The sequence below is a fragment of the Gambusia affinis genome, linkage group LG14, assembly GCF_019740435.1.
Source record: "Gambusia affinis linkage group LG14, SWU_Gaff_1.0, whole genome shotgun sequence".
Lineage (NCBI taxonomy): Eukaryota > Metazoa > Chordata > Actinopteri > Cyprinodontiformes > Poeciliidae > Gambusia > Gambusia affinis.
The window spans coordinates 5,588,444-5,614,681 of NC_057881.1; the positions used below are offsets into that span (position 1 = coordinate 5,588,444).

General features: G+C 36.9%; 1 protein-coding gene across 1 annotated transcript; it reads right to left on the minus strand.

The window, feature by feature from the left end:
• Nucleotides 1-532: 532 nt before the first annotated feature.
• On the minus strand, nt 533-25,962 carry LOC122844158 (carcinoembryonic antigen-related cell adhesion molecule 5-like). Its single transcript, XM_044139371.1, has 10 exons — nt 25,826-25,962; nt 25,323-25,640; nt 23,287-23,468; nt 22,856-22,994; nt 20,789-21,067; nt 19,009-19,287; nt 18,664-18,924; nt 16,451-16,562; nt 6,949-6,983; nt 533-3,762 (listed from the first exon to the last, which is right to left on the minus strand). Exons 1-9 carry the CDS (start codon nt 25,872-25,874, stop codon nt 6,965-6,967), a joined length of 1,638 nt encoding a protein of 545 aa, XP_043995306.1. The 5' UTR covers nt 25,875-25,962; the 3' UTR covers nt 533-3,762; nt 6,949-6,964.
• Nucleotides 25,963-26,238: the final 276 nt, after the last annotated feature.

The window sequence follows — 26,238 nt, forward strand, 5'->3', positions numbered from 1 at the left end:
TAAGGTAGGTGTAACACAGATGAGAAGTGCATTATGGTAACAATTTTAGCAGACAAAAATAGGTTTAGTTTATTGCAGCAGTTTAGCAAAGCAAAACACTGTTTGGTTCAACTGCTTCAAATTTCACAGCATTGAAATCCCTCGAATTCCACTTTTTAATTAGAGTTTGGGCACTGCTCTAATTAAAGCAGAGCACAAAAACAAACTAACAAAACTACTTGATGCTTTGTTTTTCTATTTTTTATTTTTTTGTGAAAACATTGTGTCTACTGCTATCATTTAGTGACCCCCACAGTTGCACTCAAATACGGGCAACATTTTTGAGAAATTATTGAATTTTAGTTAACATATCTAAAGGTGACATTGAGATGCTATGTAGATTCAATACACACATAAGGACATATTTAAACATTATTTTTTGTCATTTTTATAATATTTTATAGACATTCAAAATTCTGTTTTGCAGAAGATTTGAATTTCTCTGAGCACTGAAAAGCCGAAAGAAACAAAACACCTGAACAAATGTGCACTCTTAGTTCAACATAGCCATTTTTATTAACTTTCATTTGTCAGTTTAGGTCAAAAAAACAAAAGATTGCTTTTTTTTCTATTAGCAGAGTGGAACGTCTCTTTGCAAATAACTTGTTGAGACAAATTCTTGTCAGTGTTTCCATTGGTGAGCGAGTGTGTCAAAATATGTTTCAGGCATGACAGATGAGATCCGGCCACTCCTTCGACTGTAGATCACTGCCACACTCAAGCAGGCGAACGCTGTGATTGGATGGTTTGAAGACACACATCTACTCTGATTGGTTATGTCCCTTTTTTTGCACCATTTAAAATAGAAGAATAATTTTCACTAGCAAAAAAAAAAACCAAACAAAAAAGGTGAAACAAATCATAGTTAGGAAAATATTTTCAAGAGCTTTATGGCTTTTTTATGTTTGTACATAAACCTAAAAGATAACAAAACATCTGTGAAAAATACAGTAACAAGAAATTAAAACTCTTTCCCCCATATGTATAATCCAAAAAAAAAAAAAAAAGTCAAAATATGTGTACAGTGAATACAACATCTCCTATATACAACATGGGCAGTTTCATGCAGTTTAAAACATATGAACAGGTCTCGTTTAGGGCAACAAATGTCATATTTACATGTTGTTATTAATACATTCTCTGCATTACAGTCTACTGTAAACTTAACACATTTGTTTCAAACTTGTCAATACTCGGTTTGAGTGGTTGCTGGTACCTTGTGCAGGAACCTCGTGCCACAGGATGCTTTGTACCAACCATACATCAATTCGTACCTGGATTTTGACGGATTTATGCCTCTTCTGAGAACTTGGGCAAGAAAACAGTTTAGTTTTTGTTTTCTTTTTAACCTACAGGCATAGTTACGTCCTTTTGTATGGAAGAAGATATTTCTAGAAATGTTGCAAGAAATATCTAAGAATTACATACACACAGGCTTTTAAAAAATATATATATATAAAACGCAAAGATCTAAAAACATTGAAGGCAATTTGTATTTAACTATTTATCTGACGAGGGACCCACATCCTCCTAATTATAGTCCTGGTATTAGATTTCCAAGATTTGAAGTTTTCCATGACTAATTTATTGCCTAAATTAAATATTTATGGACAAATTTAAATAAATTACAGAAATATGAACAAAATGACAAAGCATGAAGCCAAAACAGGGGTACGAATTGATGAAGGGGCAAACTGACCTGAAGTCATTTATGTTCTTCACCTACAACTCAAACAGATAAAGAGTTTCTGCGTGTGTGATCTGCTTACAGACTGTGATCTTCAGCTCCAATGATTCTAAAGGTTGTTTTTTCTTCTAAAACTCAGCAAAATAAATACTTGTTTTACTGGAGATCAGTGCAGGTTGAAGTCTGAGGTCACACATAACCATGAACCACACAAAGATTTGTCTATTTTTAAAAAAAGGATGCGGACAAAATACTCAGGAAGAAACAGCTAAAGGCTGAACTTCAAAATACCACACACATGTTTTTCAGATGCCTTTTCAAATTAAAACTAGTTCCATAAAGTCTTTAAAAGCCATAATTTAGTTTAAAGCAACTTCTTTATAGTTGTGGTTAGGAAAAAAGAGCAGCACAGTGACATCTCATCAAACTTTCCCTCCAGTCCTTGAAGAATTTGAGGGCTAAGACATTTTCCCACTTGCTTTTTCTTCCTGCCTTCCTCCTAACCTGACTGAAGTGGCTCTGCATGCTGAGTCCTGTCTCTGCCATCTTTAACCCTTCCCTCCTCCTCTGTCTGTTCTTCCTAAGATGACAGGATGAGTCAAACTGGGAGGGCGGATCCTGAGCTTCAGAGAACAACATGTAAAGGTACAGGACGGAGAGCTGAGAGGAATCGAGGGAGCCGGCTAAGATTACAGAGCAACACTTGTAGGAAGAAACTCAAGTTTGCAGAGTCAGATTAAAAAAGGTAAAAGCGGTGGCAAAAAAACCTAAGATGGTTGAACTGTTTAACCACCAAAAGCTGCATAAATGCTCGTCTTCATCAGATCAAACAAAAATACACATTGGTTCTGATACATTAGATATAACATGTGGCATGACGTGTATTCAGATATCTTCCTTTTGAGGCTTTTTTTAAACATCATAGAATAAAGACTTAGCAACTTTGAAAAGATTTAGACAGAAAGCAGCTCCATGTGTTGCTTCTGTTAGACTGGCTTAGTTTTATCAGCTGAGCATATTTATGTAAAATATGACCCTTTTCCGATTGTTTTTTTAATTTTACATAATTTTAAGGATTTCAATCTACTATTTTAAGAGATCATGGTGGTCTGCTAGTATAAAAGAGACAGGATAAATTCAATAAATGTTACAGCTTTGCTCATTTTTACAGAAAAGTGATGTTGAGTGAAGCTGTCCGGTTGAGGAAGAGATGCTGACAGGTTTGACCTCAGTTTAGGATAAATAAAAAAAGCTGACTCAGTAGTGGAGGCAGAAAACTTCTTATGGTTTGGTGAGCACCAAATAAACTGAGGCATTACAGATGAAAGCTCTGAGAAAGATGTTTATCCTGAAAACCCTCCGCTGTGCTCGGCTCTTATCTGCGTAACTCCACATACATGGAACCGACAGTGACATAAATTAAACTACAATATCTTTCTGCTACTTTTTTTAACAAGACCACCCCAGATTCTGCCCCTGTGGCCTCCATGGTTTTGATCACCCATGCATGTCTGCATCACATTTCTTTAGGTATTATCTCTGTGTATGTGTGTGTTCTACTCAGATTTCCAGCAGGATAAAAACAGTCACTCATCGCAGTCATCAGTTCTTGAGCTTTAGTCAAAGAAGCGTCTCCACGGCAGAAATTTCTGTTTCCTCCCCAGGAAAAAACAAAACAAAAAACAAAGCAGGAAGGAAGAGCTAAGCGACGAGGTTTGGTAACATGTTGTAGTAAAGGGAGTCAAAAAAGCAACTGATCCAGAGAAGTGGAGCAGCTTATAAACGAAAAATAAAAATGAAATTGAAGATAGTTGCAGTAAAACTAGAAGGCTTGCAATCCAAAACTTAACATGATCTAGTATTCCAGTAAAACTAGACTTCCATAATCCTTGTCTGCCAGAGAGAGAGGGAAAGAGAGAGGCATAAAGAAGAAGCTGGTTGGATGAGTTGCACAAAGGAAACCAACTGGATCAACCCAACCAATCCTCCCTGATGCATAGAGGATCATGGGAAACCAAACGGTAGACATTTCAAGCCTAAACAAAAGCAGAGGAGAGGAGTCAGTGTTACAAAAGTAGAGCAGATCAGTTCTTTAGCTTTAGTCATCTTTAAAAGCTGAGCAAACTATAACAGACATTTAATCACAGCATGAATTTCTTCAGGATGATGTCAGAGTAACTATTCATAGGAGTAGAACTGCAGGTTGGTCCTGAAAATATTCTGCAGGTGTACTTTGCAAATGAAACAGAAATACAAACTAGGGACAAATGCTACTTCCTCATCAGCATGTTCACAGCAGGACAGCAAACAAAAACATTTGTTTAAAAATGTCTTGAAGCATGAAGTGGGTAATAGTATGACAAAACTGGTATTTGTTTAGTATTACCGTTTAGTAAAGCTTAAGCTTAAGGTTTAGAATTAGTTGAAGAAACTTGTAAAGAACAGTCTGTAGTTAATGTCTGCATTGTTCCAATAAAGACAATCCATTAGTGTTACATGCTGTGGAGGCTGCATGTGGGAGTTCCCCCCCAATTAGGTTGCTGCTGAGCTCCGGCGGGTTAAGCAGGCCCAGCTGGTTTCACTCTGCCTCCTGATCAGCAGAGTATAAGGCTAGCTGGGAAACTGAGGTTCAGGGCCTCAGCATGTGTGCTGCAGCTTTGTAATGCCTGTGTTGGAGGGTTTTTCTGCTGGAAACCCTGGTTTGGTTGTCATTCTCCCTATTTTTTCCTTCTAGGGTCTCTTTCTTTCACCTTTGAGATGTCTTCCCATCCCCCTTAAACAATAAACTTTTAACCTTACCCTCCTGGTTTTGTCTCCTCATTTTTTCCTGGGTTTATCTATTGTTACAGCTCCCCTAGACTGCCCTGGGGATGTAACAATTTGGGGGCACGTCCAGGATCATTTTTTTTTTTAGCTGAACTTGTGAGGGGTTTTTGGGTTTTTTTGGTTGTTGTTTTGTGGTGGGTTCAGTTGTCCCATTTTCCGCGGCTTTGTTTCTTTTATTTTGTTAGGTAAGCTGGTTATTGGTGTGGCAGGGTAGAGAGAGAGTTGCCAGATCCGACGGTCCTATGAGCGGATTGGTCTATGTGATCTCTCTTCTTTTGTTCATTTTTGGCTGTCCCATCACACTTTATAACTTTTGTTTTTTTTTTGGAGAGGTTTCTAAGTAGTGTGTTTTGAAAAATGGCATCTTTTGACTTGGCTAGTTTTGTAGATGACCCTTCCATTAATCAATTAGATCGTTGTAGAAAACAAGATCTTTTTGAGCTAGCTCGGCATTATAGCATTCCATTTTCTAGTGCAATGGTGAAGAAAGAACTTTATGCCACCATACTTAAGAGTTTAACAGGTAGTGGCATTTTAACTGGTCTAGAAAATTATGAAATTCACTCTTGGTTCATGATACAATTAATAGAAGCTGTGATACGACATCGACATAATTGAAGGTACAAATGGTGTAAGTCATTAAATTGTTTAATGTATGTGTGAATTATGTCGGTGTGCCCGACTCCATTCATCAACAAGCCTGCGAGTTTTAGATTCATTCCTGTTCTAAAACAATTCAGCATTCAGTTGTTCGGCTCTACGGAGGCCTGGTGACAAGCCATTCATTTGATTCAGGTGTTTTGGAGAAGAGATGCAGAAAGCTGCAGGATATCAGCTCTCAGACTGAACCTATGCACCCATCAATTAGGCTGTCTGATAATGATTAAGTTTAATTTATTTGAGAAGAATTTGAGTTTGTGAGGTTCTGAATGTATCCAATGACAAAACTCTAATATAAAGCCAAAAATGCGCTTGTTATTTTTATTGTTACTGCAATAAAGATCACAAAAATGTTGTGATAAATTGCAAAGTTCAGGATTCCCTAATTACAAGTGTGTGTGTGTTTTTATTTTTAATAGGATTTCCAGACAAAATTTAACTATGACTAAGGATTATTGGTCTACTCTCAAGATCTGAGACGGCAAATGGAGGAGCTACGTTTTAAAACTCAGCCGGTTTTTATCTTCACCGTTTGCAAAACTATACTTTAGACCATGGAAATATCTAACCAAATTGACTTTTAAAGAACAACAACTATGACATCACACTGTGACAGAGAGACTATAATTGCTGTTGTAGCTCCTTTGTGTTGCGTTACCTGAGCTGCATGCTTCACTACCCAAACATTAAATGAAACAGAGGACCACAGCTGAAAAACTACTCTTCAGAAATTGCCACACGTTGTTGCTAGGTGAAAATAATTTTTCCTGTTTTTTACAATTAACTGGAGCTTCACTGAAATATGTTTTGAGCCAAATTGTCAGTGAATTTGTATCAAAACATGTTAGCATTAGCAGAGCACTTTAGCAAAAGCTGCTGGATGAAAACACCAGAAGCATGAGGAGAGTTTATGAAAAACTGGCTGTGTGTGTTCAGTCAAAAATATGTTTAGTAAAATATTTATGTCTACTATCAGACTAATTCTTGTGTGTAGTATGTTAGAAATCAAAAAAGTGAGGCACCATCGCAAATGTTTGCTTATTGTGAAAAGTCTTTAAAATATTTCTAATTTATTTGATGAGAAAGCTGATAGACTACAAAATATAAATAATACAAACACATTGGATATAATACAATTATGAATTCTGTTTTTTTAAGCCGTCTTGCACCACAGATGTTTGTTTCAGAAGACTTCTTCTTAAGAGAATTTGGCAGCTGCTGGTTGGCTTGGCTTTATTCTTATCTGTGGTCTTGTGTTGGCAGATCAAACAGTTTTCAGTAAACAGCACAGATGCTGCAGACAGAAGCTTTAAAAGGAAAGCTGCAAGGCTCAGACATGGTCTTGTTTCAAAGCCTCAAGCACAGTGACAACCTTCCTACTGCAACCAGAGACACCCAAGGCTGCATAAGAAAAAGTGGAGACAGCCTTGGTAGCAACTGAACTGGTTTCATACTGACATCACCAAACCCAGATAACAAACAGAAAAAGACAGGCGACATTTGTCCAAAGATGAGCATGAGGGAGGCTCGTGATTATTTATCAATATTGGCGTTTAATCATGAGGCCAACTGTAAAGTCAGATTGTTACATTACCCCTATCAAATTTGCACATTAGATTGAATTTTGGGAATGTGTAATTGTTGAACATGAGTTCAAAATGGGTGTTGCTCAACCTCAAACTAAGAATGTCTTTAAGTGCATGGCTTCATGACAAATACAGTTATCAGTGACTTACCAGCAGACGGACGTCTTTAGTATGGTGACGACACTCTGAAAAACACAACGGAAACAATGTTTAGCTCTGACAGAAACTGTTTGCAAAACTGCAAGACATTCTTTCTTTTACAATCTTAATTTCAGCTGAAAAGATATAAATATTTTCAGGTGGACCAAACATAATGTCTACAGAATTCACTTGCTTCAAAATCCACGATCCAACAACAACTAAAGAAAAAAACATCATTATTTCTACGACATACTTTTGGGATGATTCTTATTTCATTGAGACATTGTGAAAATAGTATCTTCTTGGATCAAATACAAATTCTTAAAAAAAAAGAAAAAGATTAGCATTCAAAACTATAAAATAAATTTAGTTTGAAGGTCATTTGAAAAAATTCATTCATTTGCATTAAAAAATAAATCACGTCTGTGAAGTTTTAAAAAGTTTGTACATAAATTAATTCTGGGTTAAACAAACTTAAATAAGGGTATTCTCGTTACTAAAACAGCTCACGTCGTATTTAGCATAAAAGTACTCTCAGAGGAATAATTCTGATTTATTGTGACTTTCAGCCATATCACATTTCTGTGAGATTATAGAAAATGTTAAAAGTAACCAGCATGGTTTATTGCTAACAGCCAGTTAAACATTTTAGCAATAAAAGAAAAACAAATCCATGGCTCTTTTTCTAAGCTGAGCAACACATACAGTATGTACACATATGTAAAGCTGCATCAGACCACCGGATGAGCTACGACTCTAACTTTTAGATATTGAGACAGGCTGCCTCTTGTTTAACTGTATCAATGGTTCTCATCCAGGCAAATATAGAAAAGGCCGGGGACTGTTGAGATTTCCCAGGGAAATTTATCCAGTGAACTGATGAATGACTGATCAGACAGACTGGTACATCCAGTAGTTTTGATTAACATAACTTTAGTGACGGAGACACTGTTTGGCTGCATAAATAGTCTCCTGCAAAAGTTTATTTTTCTGCTATTTTGAGTCTTATCTCACAGGTATAAATATTTTGTATTTTCCATCCATCCATAACTTGTCCCTAGGGGCGTTGGGAGGGCTGCTGGTGCCTATCTCCAGTGAACGTTTCAGGCGAGAGGAGGATTACACCCTGGACAGGTCACCAGTCCATCCCAGGTATTTTGTATTTTCATTTGTTTTCAATATCTCAAACACCCATCCTTTAAGTCTCGTCCTGCACTGAGGATTTTGTTCACTATGACGGCAAAAAGGAACATCTCTGATAATGACTTCAAACTATCCCTTTAAGAAAGTTAAAAAAAAATGCCTTTGCATCTAAATATACTTACTATGCTGCAAATGTAAAAAACAAAAACAAAACAAAACAAATCTGTCTACCTGGTTGTGACAAAAAATAGTTGCTGAACTCGTTCTGCACATTTCTTTAGAAGGGACATTTTCTCTGATTAAAGCTCAATTAACAACAAATAAAAAAATTGCAGCTGTCCCAGTGTTCACACTGCCTGATAACCATTGCAACTAGTTACATTTATTTGTTGCAGTTTTATCTGCTGTGTTGCTACAGAAGTAACAGTTTCCGACAAAAAGAATGACATCATATGAATTTCAGAGATGTCTGGGGCATAGGGCCAATCACTCCAAAACACTTTTCTCCAAATTTTTAACTGTGTTGCATGCTGAATGTTCGTTAGTGGTTTCAACATTTCTGCAGGGTACTTCAGTGTTATCACTGACAGCTGCTAAAACACTGGTGATAGCGTCAGATCTACAATCTGATTGAATAAAAGAAAAGCAGAAACTGTCAAGTAAGTTTACCAATGCAATCTGCACTTCATTCTAATCTCTACCTGTTTAACTCCCACCCATCATTTATTAATTTACCCTTTATTAAAGTAACTAAGTGACCATAAAGGTGCAAAACGCCAGGTGAGCCATTGTGAAAGTAAATAACTGCCCCTACAAATACCTTGCAGGTGAGTCACTGTACCTTATCACTGAAACTGTGTTACACTATCCCTGTGGACAGGAGCAGAATCAGACAAAACAACAGGGTTCAAACGAAGCAGACAAGTCACTGGAAAAACATGCAGTAACTGTGTCATAGAGTCTCTGAAACCTTCGGCAATAAAACCAAACAAGAACGTTTAAGAAAGTTGAATTAAAGAATTTCCTCACTGAGGGATAATAGAGCATATTTCCATTCTAGTTTAAGGTGGATTAAACCTTAAACTCATAATTTGTCCTGAACTGCAACTTAAATGAAAACATTCTGAACAGCTGGAATGAAAAGTTCCTTACAGACTTTACTAGGATGATTGTAAGGATTGAGCCTATACTATATTTCTGAATATGCTAAGTATTTATACTTATTCCATCACTTAATAAATCATAGACTTGATAAATATAGAAAAAAGGAGGAAATAACAGATATTATGCAAGTATTTCATTCAAGTGTTATGCATACTTTACTGATAAATCATCAGTTCCCTAAAGAGTCAACCTAATCTCACTATAGCATTTATTTTTCTTTCTTATTTGAGGTTTTGGGCCTGTTAATTGTTTTAAATGTTAAATCATTGCTACATGACTCCAGAAAACAGCTCAAAGCCACTCACAGAAAGCAGCACAACTAAACATCATGGCAGCACATTCAATTCTTTTAAAAAGCGGAAGTAACAAAAATAGCCAAAGGGAATTTTGTAGTAATGAGGAAAATGATGTGGCCACTATGACTTGGTCAAGAGATGAAAGAAGATCAAAACGACACTAGAAGATGCATGAAAGAGCAGCGACAGGTGAGCTTTGGAGAACGAGTTCAGACATGACAACAACATTCCTGCAATAGTTTCAAAATGTAAGCCCGGCTCTACTAAGAGCAAAAAACAACACCAATGACTCTTTGATACACTAGTAATGCCAAGAAGATGTTTTAAAAGATACCCTATCAAGAATGTGACTCATAAAACTAAAAGCAGGTAAAGTAAGCTGGCAGAAACAGACTTGAGAATGAAACTGAGGTCAAAGGTTTCCATAATATATTACTTGTAGACATAAAGTCAAACTATAATCAAATCACACTGCAGCTTTGTCAGTTAAAACAGATGTTAGCAAGTAAATCATTCAGTGATAGCAAAATTAGAGCAGATCCAATGACACAGTAATGTTACAACTTGCTTCTTGCAAATATGCCCAGCAAAAAATGTTCTCCCTAAAATTGTTATTGTAATACCAACAACAGCACCGACATGCTTTGCATGTTAAAAATTTTATGTTTTTGTTCTTAACTCTATTAAAACAAACAAAATCAGATGCTTGTCACTATTTCTCAGAACAAAAAGACAAACTCACTGTAGGTACAAGTTTTAGGTGGGAAACATGGAGCTCTACATCCAACTTGTAATTATGACAGATGGATGATGGGTATGTGGGATTTCCCACCTGGCAGCTTTTATATCTGAATGCAGCACATTAAGCTGCGTGGAAAAAAAAGCATTTAGTGAATGATTGCACACAAGACAGGTTAAGCTAGTTGAACACAGAACCCTTTTCTTCCTGCTAAAGAAAGGAGAACCTCAGAAAAGAAAAGGAGGCCACCGTGTTGCTGAAAAGGTTGAGTTTGTCAAACTGGTTTATGAGAACCTGAGAAGTTTAGTCATTGTAACCAATACTTGCACCCTAAAGCAGTTTATAATAATAGAAACAAAAATAATCAACAACTGCACAAAATTTTGATATACATTTTTAGCAATTGTGTCTGTAAGTTTGAAAATGAAATTCAAAGCTTGTGTGTGCATCAAAACAAGAGCACATTGTGATGTGAGCCACTCAATAGATAAGAATCCGACAACAATGTCTGAGCTGGCTGCTGAAGGATATGCCTCCAGCGACAGGCAAACAAATACTTTCAACAGTCAAACTCAAGAAGTCTTTAGGGTCATAGTCACTGGTTTAACCACTCTCGAGGTCTTTTATGGCATAAATTCAAAGGATAGGATTTATTTTTCTTATATTTACTCAACTATACAACTATATCAGAGGCAGCAGAAAGACACCATAAAAATACAATTACTGAGATTTTACCAACTACTTGGTAAATATAGAACTATAAATATTATTCCAAAATTATATTACGTAGAAATCAAACATTTTCTTTAAATATGTAAGCTGCTGGAAAATCAACTATTTCTGTCACATGTTGATATTTGATTATTCACTTTGTAATTCAAATTTGAATTTGCGTGTCACAGTTGCCAGGCGGTTAAATGCATTTCCTCTAAAATCTCCATGGCTCGACAAGCTGTTTCTCCATACGGCTCTCCATTACTGGGCTGAATGCTGAATGTGAGTGACACTTGAGGAAAAGCGGGAATGCACTCAGATTGTGTTTGCACAACACCAGACGGAGCTAATCCTTAAAGAAAAGGCCGGTTACAAGAGGAAGCATGTGGGGATAGTGGGCACTTTAGCTTGGAGCAAAACTGACATCACATTTGCTTGTGACTTTCCTGTGAGTTTTGTTTCTCACTTCTTCTATGCCTGTAAAAACCGGCTGAGGTTAAATGAATATGATGTGAAAAGCTACTCTGTTTGTTAACTTTTTACAGTGGATCCATGTTGGTAAACTAATGTCCTATATTCTCATATGAAGTCAGTTCTTTAGATGTGAGTCTTTGCCAGTTCTCCTTATTCATGCAGCATTTTATTTGAATATTGGGGTTAGGTTATCAACTGTTTCCTATGTGCTTTAATACCCTCTCTAACTCCTGCTGAAAAGTGAACCTTCAGCCGGGAATAAAGTCTTTTGACATCTCCAAGGATTATTCTGTATTTAGCTCCATCAATCCTCACATTAACTCAGACATCTCCATGCTGTAGAAAAGCATCCCCACAACATGATGCTGCCACCACCATGTTTTACAGCAGGGGTGGTTTGTTCAAGGTGATCTTCTGCATAAGTTTTCCATCATACCTAGTGTTTGTTATGGAAGACAAAGCATCCAATCCAGGTCTCTGGCCAGAGAATCTTCTTCAACATGTTTGCTGTTTCCTCCAAATGTTTTGCTACCAACTTCAAACAGGACTTTTTAACTTTCAACTCCGGTTTTCTTCTTGCCACTACTCGATATGGGCCAGATTTGTGGAGTACACAATTAATAGTTGTCCTGACAACAGATTTTCCACGTGGTGGTAAAGAACTGGCAAAAAATGTCAACTTTCAAGGACCACAAACACTTCTACTAGTAATTGTAGATATGAAACTCTGCCACTGGCTTGTCTGTTTCTGCATTTCTTTGGGATTTCAGTTTCTGTTGTTCCTCTGGTGCTGTGACATATGACAGGATGTGTCTCCAGACCCCTGCCATTGACTAAAGTTGCATTATCACATTGTAATCTAATATTATCAAGATCTGTGTTGTTGTACCTTGGTTCCTAAGTAAACTAAACATTTGGTCTCTGTTTCTCTTGACTGAACTGCACTGATATACACTAATGTGCCTTGCAAGTTTTTACAAAGAAGTAGCTTTACAGAAACCATGACATTAAGGTCTATCTAAGAAAAAAAATATTCTCCATGGAAATTGTGCATGTTTGTATTACATACAACTTAGCATCGACAAATGCACTTCTTATAGTCATTGTTGCAGGAATAGCTGTTTTTATAGTAGTTATGGGTAGTAGTGAGTGACTATTTTTTACCATCACTGTTTGGTCAGTAGGTTGTTTGCTTAACTGTAAACAATATAAGGTAGCTACTAATCTAACGCTTTCTAAAATATAACTAAATATCTGAAAAATATGGGCGTACCTCGACACACAAAACAGATTGCACCATGTTTCATATGGGTGGTTTTATTGCGTTGCACAAGTTGAGGCAGTGTCTGTATGTTATCAGTGTGCACCTGCAGTTTAATCTACGTGCTTTCTTTTGTCATTCAGAATCCTGTTAAGACCCATTGATAATCAGGGATTTTTATCTATATTTTGACTTTTGAAGACATTTATATAGGGCCTTCTAGGCTTTAGTCTATTGTTCATCCTTTTTGTTTGCTTTCCCCTCAAGCACAAAATACAAACCCAGCACAAAACATTCAAGTACCAGAAAAATTGACCTCAGACTTTCGGTCTGAGGTCAACCGACTCCTTAAGCCTAGGGATCCACTTTATCAAATACATCCTGCTAGTGACAGTTTGGATCCCCTTTTAGCTTGAGATCTGCCTTAGCTCATTGTGGCATACATTTAACAAGGTTTTGGAAGCATTCCTTAGAAATTTTGAGTTCATACTGACATGAGAACACTGTGCAAATCGGTAGTTTCTATCTATTTTTAGGCTGCACATTCATGATGCAAATCTCCTGTTCCATTAAATCCCAAAACTATTTCTTTTGATTGAGGCACCGTAACTATGCGGGGTATTAGACAGTACTACTATCTTTTCATCATCACTGTTTTGTCAGTAACTTGTTTGCTTAACTGTAAACAATATAAGAGCCTAGACTGTGCAAGTGTATTAAGAAATGAACACTGCAGTTGATAGGCAGTGTCATCCAAGAAATGTGGAGATAAGCCTAAGGAGACAGCTTTTAACTTTTTATCCCTAAAATAATTTACATTTCGAGACTTTAGTAAGAAATAAAGGCATTCTTCTTTGCGGCAACATGTTTATTGCTGAGCTGGCATATTTGTGCTGAACTGCCAGTACAGGTTATGGCACAGTCTATCATCTTCTGTCTGCACTTAGGTTGCTGCCACTTTTGCCAAACGCTGTCTGCTAAATGCCAGACAGCGTTTGGCATGTCTGAGAAGGTCGAATGCAACAATTAACTTAGTTTCTTTCTCACTTCTCCTCTTTGACAACACTCTTGAGCTGCACTACCTTCCACCCACACAAAAAATTTGCAAATGTCATATTTGACCAAAGCATCTGCAGTATGAACTTAATTAAAGTCTGAATTTTAAGATGAAAGGGCCGCCCAGCAGTGTTTGAGTTTCACTCCTGTATCACACGGTTTGTTACCAAGTTCCAAGGTAGATCTGCCCCAGTGCAGAGGAGCTTTTCAAGATTAGATTGAAAACACTCTACCAGCGACCAAATCAAATCCCTCAAAGCAAACCTATGTACAAGAATCCTGAGAGGAACAGTGGGAAACTCAGACAGCCACCAAACTCATCGTCTCATTAGAATAAAAATATAAGTATTTAATCTTAGAGAGTGTGGAGTGATTTCATACACAATGTATCCAGAACCTTTAAGGAGAAGGCTGAAGACAAATGTATGACTTGGATTCTTCCTACTAGACACAACTCCATTGAGCAGTTTATCTTTCTCCATGCAAATCAATTGCCTCTTAACATAAACGGCATTGACATTTGATTAAGACAACCCAATGACAAGATTGACAAGTGAATACCTTCAAGGCCTCCTGGTCTTTGGGAGTTCCTCTAAATAAGAACGCCTCCCTCTATCTCTGAACCTGAGACCCAATGACCCTCGTAGCATCAGATAATCCTGACAGGAGATTTGTTAAAGGCCAAGCAAGGAGGGAAAGGTCTACCTAAAGAACATGGTCTCACACGCTCAATGACAGTTTCTTCAGCTATAAAGGATCTTTTAATAACCTGAAGGTAGAGGCTTAAAGTACTTCTTACACTTTGTGTAAATAATTCCATGATGGCTTAAACAATTCTCATCCATCTGTGGCTTTCCTTGTGCTGCAAAAATAGTCTCACTTTAACTGATAGTATAAGTGACTGTTTCATTCCTTTTTCTTAGTGTATTTCTTTGGAACAAAAGTAGAAGTACCGGTTGGATGACTATTGGTCGTATGCTCGCACAAATCATGCTTACTGAATTTTGCAAGCAGCAGTTCAGTTTTTTTAAGGAAACTGTTATTGGTTTGCCATTATAGGCAATACACGTAATAAGCCAATTTTCTGATTTGACTTTTATTGGCCACTACAAATTGTCACCTTCCTAAAGTAAGTGTCTAAGTCTTTTTCTCCCAAATGTAATTTTGGCAAAAAATGAATTAGGCCATTCATTTAGGAAGGTGATAAAATGAAACTAATAGTAAAATTACTGTTTACTATAATCAGAAGAACAGCGTAACAAGTAGTATTATTTCAGTTTTTTAACGTTTTTCTTTGAAAGCTCAGCTGTGTGTAAACTCTTTGTCTCTAGCTTCTGAAGTGAGGAATGTGAATATTTCTCACTGACTCACTCGTTTGTTTCAGGATGGCGGTTTCTGTTGTGGTCCAGTATGATGTGGAACAAAGTTACTTATACGTAGAGAATGTGACTCGTGGGTGTGAAGGAATGGTCTCAATGTGTTGCTTAAGCCTGTGATTAATCGGAACAATATATACTGTTCTGATGGTTTAAATATTTTATCAGTGAGATATCTGTGAAAGGTTGGGAGTGATCAGAATCTTCTGTGAATGTTTGAATCATAAGGTAATGAAGCACTGCCGTTTTTGTAAATGCAATTAAAATTTATGTTATCACACCATGAGACTCTCATACTGGCCCAGTTTTACTAGGAACACACCTGTTGACTTCCGCTGAAGTGAACTACAAATACTTATTAGCCATACAATTATTCTATTTAGTGCTAATCAAGCCATAATTAAAAAAAACAAACAATTGAAAGCATATTTTGACAGCTGGGACTGCTATTCTCCTTGTAAATTTGTAGTAATGATTTGGTCTGTCTGCCAAGATTTTTTGTAGGTGCAAAGATTTTGATTCAGAGGTGAAATATTTTCATGCAACAAAAGGAATTCAGTGCTGTAAGAGTTTAGCAACTGGATGTGTTTGTACATCATCCTGACATGTTGCAAGGCACCAAAGGAAGAGGAATGTCTAGAATTTTCTAGAAGGTCACAAAGTGGTCGCAATATTGAGAAACAGAAACAAAGAGAGGTGTTACAGACACTGCAAGAAGCTGTGAACTAAAACAATTTATCATTCATGGGAAGCAAAAAACACAACAACAGCTTTCTCTTGTATTCATTGGATAGTAAGTTATAGAGACAATAGCAGAGCTAAACGCAGCCAGGACTCAAAACAATTCACTCTTTCGTTGCTTTTAAGTATGTTGATGCATGTGACTGAATTTATTCTGGTTCCAACTGGTCCTTCGATCTAACAAGAATAAGCTCACAGATAATTAAAACAAGAGGTTCTGTTAAACCATTTTCCCCATAATGTCAATCAGTTCTCCTGTACACAACAAACCATTAAACCATTTTCTGTCAAAGAACTTGACCTAAATCCTATCTTTGATAGGAAAATACATTGAGAGAAATACATTGAGCCTGTATGCTGCTTATGAGAAATTTCAAAAAGAACTCCTGAAAGTACAAGAAGCACAGCAATAACAATGAACTTGGATTTGTGGTATTCTCCAGTTCATCTCCTAGGCAATTCCTCTGGTTTTCTCTTCTTCACCGTTTGATCTGTTCATCATCAAATCTGCATAAAAACTTGCTGTACAAAGACAAAGTGTACTTACGGTACTTTCCCTCTGCAGTAGAAGAACAAGGCGATGGCGACTCCAACTGCGACAAGGCATGCAATGACGATTCCAGCAATAGCTCCGTCTGAGAGACCTTCGTCTACTTTTTCTAGAAAAACATCACACAACAACGATTAAAACCTCAGTAATAACAAAAAATGTTTTGCACATTTTGGGGTTTGATGAAACACAGCTTGAACCAGAAAGATGAAGTAAGGTGTATCTGTCTGATCACATGAGATAGTTTTGCAGGAACACATAAGGCATAAGTAATTAAATTCTAACTTCTAATTCTAATTTCTAAGGAAATCACAATTTTTAAGATGCTCCTCCTGCCTGCATGTTGCCAATGAAATGGTTAAAAACATTTAATATATGAATTGATTTTCCATAATTTAGCTTATGTATATAATGTACAGTGCTTTTGGTCACCAACTGTGTGTGTAACGTGTTTCGTGCTGAGGAGCGATCAGAAACGGCAGATTCTAGGTGAGGCAGGCAGTTCTCTTGCCTTATGGCAGGGGGCGTTCATGATCCAAATACATTGTGACTCCACAACTGCAGAGTAAGAGACAGTAACAGCGAGCTGGCCATGGAGCTATTCATAAAGTAAAGTGCAGCGATATATTTATAGATTTTTCCTTTTACCACAGCAATCACTTATTAATATTCGCAAAATAAACTTTAAGCCTAAAACCATACTACTGCAACAGACTGAATGTTCAGCTTTTTGTGTGGGAAATATTTCAGTATTTTTTTAGGGGCGTTGTCAGTTGCTATGGCGACGTGTCTGCGTAGTCTGGCCAATTGGCCAACCACGAGAAAGAAGTGGTTTTGAGTTGTACTTTAATGGTTTTCCCCTTTGCTGTGGAGCACAGCACGAAATTAATAATAACCTAATTTCCAAGTTTCATTGAGTTGACGGGATTATTCTCTGGCGGCCGCGCAGCTATGGATTGCATGTAGAAGAATTGGTTCTTTTGCTTACCAGAGTTGTCTGCATGCGCAAAATTTCCTCATGTAAACAATAACATGCAGGGGGTCTATATTTTGTATATCTGATTATGATTAAGTCAGTGCCTCACCAGCTATGAACCTCACAGCACGTCACTGATTCCGTTCCGGTTCCTTGTTTAGGTTAATAACATTGCACACTGAGATCTTGATGGCAGCATAGTTGTGCAGCCTCAACTAGAACTATTCTGGAATTTAACATGGTAAATTTATAGATAAGTTGATTCTGACCCATTTTTCAATACTACCACTGGATTAGAATTTGCAGGATTCAAACCGAATTGTAAAGTGCACACAAATTCAAACAATTTAAAGAGATGAGATACGCTTACAGAAATGTGCATGCATTGGACCAAAACAGGTCTAAACCTTTTTCAATTAGATAAAGAGATCACTTGATTTGCTGGCTCCACCTGACATACATTTCTTAAATAAACATCACAGTTTTTCACTGACATCATTCTTATGTGCTGAAGAATTATCTGTCAATCAAACTCATTATGCACAAAGCTTGTGTTCATATGAAAGAATTCAGAAGCTTCACATAGGATATCCAGATTCTTTACCAACAATTTAAAAGCAGCACAGATTAACTCAATACTATCAGACATGGTGAACAAGGCAGACCTTTTCTGGTTCAGTTCCATTTTCTCACCACATTCAAATGACCGATTTTGGTGTTTCACAACACCTGAGAAATTGTTTGGAATTTAAGCTACAAAATGTCTCAAATGCTTGTTATGTAATACATACCAAAGTCCTACAAGTAAAGGTATTCCAATAGATGTGTAATTTACCAAATGTGTACTGCTTGCTAGGTTTGGCTTTAATTTTTCCAACCCAGGAATGTGATGAGTTGGTGGAAATACTACTCCCAATAAGGCACATTATTCTCCCATAGACATGTAATTTTTCAAGGTGAGGATAATGAAACTCTGTCAAGTACAGGACGACCATTGAGTCAGGTTGCTCTTACTCTCTATGATGTCAGAAAAACAAATAAGTGTTCCAATAGCAATAGCTTTCTGGTTTTGCTGGCAGATTATTAACAAAACATTTAGGGGGTTAAAAGATACAACATTTCAAATGCTAAAACATCAAAAATATGTGCTACTGATTTATTTTACAGTTGTGTTCTGCACCTGGCACTCCTGATGTAACACTAATATAACAATTGACTGACAGAACAATCTTACCTTTAACAGTGACAGAGAGAGGGGGGGAGTTGGTGGACTTCCTAGTGACTTCATTGCTTGCCTCACATGTGTATGTTCCTGAGTGCTTATACTCTATGTTATTGTAGATCAACGTATCTTTTGTTTCACCAGGGATCACTGTCCCATTTAGCTTCCAAATAATTTTGGCAGGAGGGACAGACGAGACAGAACAGGTGAGCTCCACACGTGTCTTCAACTGCACTTCTTTGTCTCCCTTCACCACTGGTGGTTCAGGACCATCTGAATAAAGTGAGGTAAAGATTTAACATGAAACTGTCATCACTTAATCAACCAAATGTAATAAATGCTTTAGCAAACACTTACAGATGACCACCATTGTGAAGTTAGCTTCTTTTTTGCTGACAGAGTTGATGAGCTGACATATGTATTCTCCATTGTCCTCTTTCGTCAGCAGTTCAATATTTATTGAGCTACCATCGTTGGAGAATTTGACACGGGAGTCGGGGGAAAGGACTTTACCATCCTTCAGCCAGACTCTTTCCGTCACGTTGCCTTGTGTTGCCTGGCAGCTGAGCTTGGCGCTGCTGTTGCCAGCGATGAGGATACCTTCTGGACCACTTAATTTAATGCCAGAAATGGCCTCTGTGAGCATAAATGGAAAGAAGGAAGCCATCACTCTTGCTGTTTTTAAGTCAGTTCAAATAACTTTTGGCATCATGTCATTATTGTTGTCTCATTTGACCTTTTCCTAATTTTATAATGTGGAAGTAGAATTCACTGAAATCAAAAATCCTGAATAAGTGAGAAAGTAATGAGTAGGAAATACTTTACATAAAGATACCAACAATGCATTTCAGAAAAAGGTCACCATTTTGACTGTTATGCATGCTGGTGGTAGTGTCTTTCAGACTGATTGGTTGATTTAGGGAATTAACAACTTGCATTAACTAGTGAAACCATTAATTCATACATTCAGTGTGTGTCCTTAAACTCAAACTAACTTTGCATGTACAAAGAAAATAATCAAGAAAGCAAGAAAATAATCCAACTCACAATTACCAGTTAACCTCTGAATGTTAAAAAAAAAAGAAAACTACATGGCTTCTGAAATAAAATAAAGTAATAATTCATTTGTGATTGTCTCAAATAGGTTGGTCATGCTAGAGGACTATCCAACGGGACTCAATTAAAACTACTCTACAATTAAGAGTTGACAAATTCCTCTATAGAAAACTATAGAACTTTTTCATTTTGAGGTGCAAATGTTCACTTCCTAGCTTGAGGCGTTCGGAAGTGATGGATTCCAGAAGTCTCTTGTTTGAGCTGTAATGCTGGAGATTCCATAATTTAGTGCTGTTTCAACATGCCAAAGATGACATGAGTCACCAAAACAAAAGGTGAAGCCAGTTTCATATTGGAGCCAACTGTCACATTTCTGCTTTATCTCACAAACAAAAGCAAAAATAACTCCTTCAGGCATAATGTAAAAGACCATCCAACCCAGCAGCTTTGCTCGCAGAAATGGTTTGTTATCAGCAGGAAACAACAGCCATGACAGAAAGCAAAATGTAAAATAATGTTTGGCTACAAATTGCAGGAACTGCTTGTGTCACAAAATATCAAGCACAAGCTACAGTCTGTTTGTTGGGAGTTCCTGAAAGCACAGAAGGCTTGGCTGTAGGTGTTAATTGAACAGTCTGGTTCTTCAAAGGCGTGTCACAAATCTGAGACTTTAGTCCTGTTTGTCTGTGGAATAAACACTGATATGAACTATTTGTTTCTAGCAAACAATAAACTATCAAATTATTATTCCCCTACTTCCCATCTTTTACTGATTCTATCTAAAAGAAAAATAAGTATGCATATTCTACCTCTAATTTAAAGCTATTGATAAGGTCTCAATTGAATTACATTGTTGACATAATGGTCAATTCAAATAATTTTTTCTCTTAAGGTAATGTTGTTAATAATTATAACTCTATAAACTCATTTGTCATTTTTATTAAGTTCAGTCTAATGATACTCAGACTGCTATTTTAAAAGAAAATACTTGGTCAACTATTCCAGATCTAAATGTGACGGCCATTAGCATAACACAGTATCTTATTTAACCAACATTGGGTATTTTCTAGTCAATACTCACCCATCACGGAGAACTGAACAGCAGTAGACGGAACCGCTCGTTTGGTTTTCTCATTTTGAGCGACACACTTGTAGTTGCCCATCACATGCCCAAACCCCTGCTCCTCAATGACTTTCAGGGTGAGGACTGGACCAGTGGCCTCTATCTGCTTTGTCTCATAAAACCAGGTGAAAGTGGCAGCGGGTTTGGAGGAGGCCGAACATGTCAGGTTGAAATTCGATTTGGACGGGACAAATTTCAGTGGTGCAGAGGGCTTAATGGTGACATCCTCAGGTCCATCTATGGAACAAATACACATAATAAAATCTAAACATATAAGGTTGTTTGTCTGCAAATAATACATTCACTGCAAAAACACGAAATCTTACCAAGTATTCTTCTAGTTTCTACCGCAGATATTTTGCAAACTGGAAATAAGACAAAACTAACTTACAAGTAACTTTTTAGCAAGATACAGGAGCTTGTTTTAAGTAAGTATAAATGAAAAAGTACTAGTTCCATTGGCAGATTATCTAACTTAAGTCTTTTTTTGCATAACTTAATTTGTCTGCCAATAGAACAAGTAATTTTTCATCAATACTAAGGAATTATTTACTTAAAATGAGCTTTGTCTATATCTTGCTGAAAAGTTACTTTTAAGTATGTTTATACTTAAAACTAGATCAAAATTACTTGGTAATATTTTGAGTTTTTGCCGGGATAATGGACGAAACTTGTATGTTTGTTTTTTGGATTATGTGTAGTCTTAGTTTTACTTGTTTTGGGGAACGGAGGGTTGTGAAACTGCTTTTACTGTTTCTTACTCAGCTGTACAACTATGGGTTCACAAAACAAAGTCTTTCAGGGTGATTCTGTAGCTACAAGTTACAAAAATTACATTTTCAATGTGATTTTATTAGGAGATGATCAGATTCTTTTTTTTTTTCTTATCCAACTTGACCTGTCCCTCCTAAGCCCTCCTGAACTGTAGCGGTAAGCTCTTGATTAATTAATAACAGGCTAAAGCTGTGGTTGGTGTGGTTTGTCTGCCTTTCAGGTTATTCATGCTGAAGGAGTGGAGGTGTAGGCTGCTGTGTACACAATGTGGGTTTAGCCTTAGAGGCTAGGCTGAAAGGGAGCGCCTTGCAAACATGCACAGCAGTTTCAAATGCAGTAGTTTACATTGCTACAAGGCTGCTAAGATACGTTTTTTTGTTGGAATTGGAACATGATTTAATTGTTTTACAGGAATAACTCCAGACATGATGTACATCCTCATATGTTGGCATGACTTTGAAGAAGAAACCCATGTGGATTAACTATTTATGACAAATGGCCACTTGCTCTTGGTGACCTTTTGTTGTCAAACAGGTGTGGAGCTCATTCAGCCAAGTGTAACCTGGCAAACAATGAAAACTGACTGAAATGAATAGAGAATATCGATATCTGTCTAACCGCCATGACCGATATGAACTGCAAGTTTGACACACGTCCAAAAGTAAAGCCTTCAAATTACTTTTACTTCACTGTTTCAACTGGCAAAGTATATTTCCACAACATAGTCAAAAAAGTGTATTCCATTTTCCCTAAACAATGCCAATTACTTTTAGCTAGTCTTCAGAATGGGAAAAACAAGAGAACATGCCAATCCAGCAAGGCAAATAAGTAGTCATAACCCACTCCCTTATACTTGCCTTAATATTCTGCCAGCACTATAATTGAGGAATTAGAACATTGTTGTAATTCCTTCATTTTCTATTGGATTTTATTAATTTATCTTATTTTGTATATTATAGTCCTTAACAAAACAAATTTCCATTTAGTCTAAATTGAAGCTAGCAGGCCAGACCTCAGAAATGACTGGAATTTATCAACAACAAAAGTCAGCTCAAGACATCTCTTATGCTAAGCTTGTATCCAAGATGTAAATGTTGCAGCTGAAATAAAATTAGTTTGTAATCATAATATTTTCTGTGAAGTTTAAAGCAATCTCTCTATCCAATTCTGTTATTTTTTTCTAAGAATATCAGTTCCACCAATAAGGCTCCTTAAGAAGACGTTACTGTGAAGTGCAGGTGAATAACTTACAGTAGACTGTGAGGTTGAATTTGGCGCTGCTCTCTTTTTGCAGAGAGTTTGCTGCTGTGCAGACAATTGGGCCAACCAGATCATATCTCTGGACATCTGTGATAGTCAGTTTACTAGAATATTTTCCCGGTATTTCAATCTAAAGAGAAAAAAAAAAAAATTAAATATTTAGCAGTAACTCCTTACAATTTTGCGTAAACTATAAAATTTTTGATATAGATTAACTTTGTTGTATCAATATTTCTACTTTTTCTTTTCTGAAGATAATAAATTTTAAATTCAAAATTTTATGGCAACATTTAATTTACAAATTTTAACAACCAGTTAAGTTAAAAAGCTTATACTCGGTGTATAAAAACTTTGCATTTGCATATCTACTATTAATTGAATTCTAAATTCTTAATGTCAAAATGCATATGAACTAATGTCACCTTGTCTGACATCACTGACGATTTCACAGTAAACCGTTTGCCATCAGATTCAATGATTTTGCTGTCATTGGTCCAGGTGAAGCTCTCAATAGATCCTTTACAAGAGCAGGTAATTTCCACTGTGCTGTTGCTCTCAATGGCTTCAGGAAGGCTTGATTTGATCATGACATCAGACACGGGTTCTGCAGAAAAAAAGAGAAAAAAAAAGCCATAGAACAGAGAACATAACATAACAAGATTTCCATCACTAGCATGTTTTCAGAGTCAAATTTAGTATTCATAAATCTCAACGACATTTCTCAACATCAATCAGATGGTGTACTCAAGTCTTGGGAAATTTATTTCACAATGCCATATATTTGTTAATGAAATTTAACTGCATTTGATTGAACTTTGTTGAAATCTTAACCAGACATGTGTCACATGAAAGGTATTTCCACAAAGATCTTAAGAAATATGTTCTTTTGTAGATGAAATCTGACTATGATGACAAGCAAAGAGTCAATAACGCACACACCCGGGACTGAGTCCTCTACAACATTTATTTGTGAGTTGAAATCAGCATATCAATACAGTGAATGAAAATGGACAAAGTACTGCAACCATTAGACCTGTTTAACTGGTTACTGATAATCCAGGAGTTCCAACAATGACTATACTACTTGCAATCAGCAGATTAGGCAACAGTGGGTGTGAGAGCATAAAGGAGAGGCAACCACATCTGAATCTGAACTGTAAAAACTCTTCAACTGACTCCTACACTAATTTACAGATATGCTGTAATCCTGAAAGAAATGACACCAACTGAAAATAAAACTGAACTTAAATTTTAAAAATATTTGAATGACAACAATGGCTGTGCTTAAAGAATACAGAGGAAACTCTATCATGGATAAGTCTGTAACTGTTAAGAAGCCACTCCTCCAGAAGGAAAGCCACCAGGGAATCAGATAAACTTCATCTAATTTCATTTAATCCTAAATTATGCTTCATGCATAATGACTTTAAGAGACAGGTTTTTGATCCATGCTATATTTACAAACAAGAAAGACATTACTGATTGTAAGTCCTTAGACATTCTGATCAACAGAAAACTGGAAGTTGCTTCAATTGCATTTATTTCAAGAAACTATCATCTTGACAGGATTTTTGGTCTGAGACTATGATGTTGCTGTAAAGGCAGAATTTGTATCAAGACTTTCTAACCATTCTTAACAATAGAGCCATCAAATCTGTATATAAGGAGTGCTAACCAGAAGAACTGACTCTTCCAAAATGCCCGACAACTTCATGTTTGTTTATTTGAAGAATTTACTCATGATTTTTGGTGGGAAACTGGTTTGCTAAGCTGGTCCATCTAAAAGAGCCAGGAAGACTATGAGGTAAATCAACATGATAGCCTTGAGGGATAAAACGAGAACAGAAATACAGGAAGTAGACCTACAAAGGTGGTAAAAGTAGGACACCATTAGTCAAATGGGCTCTGGGCTCCAAAACAGCACTAAAAAGGGGGTCACGCCAAAAAGGAAAGAAAACGAAGAATAAAACTCTTCAAGCTAGATCCTATGAAACAGCAAACAAGCACAAATTCCAACTGCAAAGGAATATGGGAGCCACGCCCTGGTGACTCCTGGTATGGGACTCGTGACTTTTCCAGTAAATTTCATGATTTTTCTCTCATATGCACTTCTAACACATTTATAAACACTAACAGTGCATAAACATAAACAGTGAAAAAACACGTGTGTACTGCGTGTGTATTCCCCAGCCTCGTAACAGTCCTTGTAAAGTGGCTGGTACGAAATACGAGGCGTCGCCACGGATATACCTGCGTTTCTGCTGGCGGAGGGTTATTTGTTATGTGTGACAGTTACTTTTTCGGACGCGCAGTAACACGTAACATAATACCAAAGATATGACAATACGAAAACAAACAAACAAACAAACAAACAAACAAAAGAACTCTTTGCGAAGCAGTTTTACACTTAAACTATAAGAGAGATTAAGCAGGCAATAATAAAGCAATAATGACTCACCCAGAACTCGGATTTTAACCTCTGCGGGAATGGTATCTGTAGTCCCGATTATAACTACATTATAATCTCCGCTGTCCTCTGATTTTAGGGACTTCAGAGTCAGGGACCCGTCGGTGGCGTTAATGGAAGCTCTGCCTTTATATAGGTCTTTAATTGAAGCCGTACCATCTCTCACAGTACCAATTGATGCAGAACCCTTGTAATTCCATGTAATAATATCGCTTCTTTCAGTTGGACGCAGGAGATTTATTGTCAAATCTTTCCCCAAAAGTGCATCCAGAGGACCGTCGGGTAGAACTTGATCTCCAGCAGAACTCCCTGCGTTTAAGCAAAAGCAAAAAATCTAATAAATAAAGCAGTCATTTTTCATTCATATAGTTAAAGTACATCCATAGCAGACATTAAGGACAGAGCGAAAACTTAAGTCGTCAGATACTTAAAAAAATAGGCCTTAAAATACAGACTGCATTAAGAATTAAAATAACAACAAACTTAAGACTCACCGAACTTAACAGAGAGGAACAAAAGAAACGAAAAGGCGATCAGATCCATCCTGGACGGTTTCAAGTCTTCCCAGCAGAGAGACACAGGAGCGAAACCTCGATGTACCTGCTGCTTTTACAAGGACACACCCAGCGAGGTGTGGACGCACAAGAGCATGAGTAAGACATGTAGGAGGAACTTCCTGTGACTTTTCGATAAGGAGTGAGTTTTATTTATAGCGTCAGCAACGTTGAGTTATATTTCAGATAAATGAGTCTGAATGACGAAATCTCAACTAACCGCAGATAAAATTTCACAAGCCATTTTTTAATTTCTGTTTTTTCTCTCATTTTAAAATTTATCTTATACGTTTCTGTCCTTTTCTTTGAATTTGTTATGGTATAATACCATCATGTCAAATAAAATATCAGTA

Excerpts from the sequence above, each read along its gene's own strand:
- LOC122844158 (XM_044139371.1), bottom strand. The coding sequence starts at position 25,874 with ATGGATCTGATCGCCTTTTCGTTTCTTTTGTTCCTCTCTGTTAAGTTC. Across the intron at positions 23,469-25,322 it reads GGTTAAAATCCGAGTTCTGG|AACCCGTGTCTGATGTCATG; the intron begins GTGAGTCATTAT and ends TTTTTTCTGCAG. Across the intron at positions 21,068-22,855 it reads ATTCAACCTCACAGTCTACT|ATGGACCTGAGGATGTCACC; the intron begins GTAAGTTATTCA and ends TTTGTTCCATAG.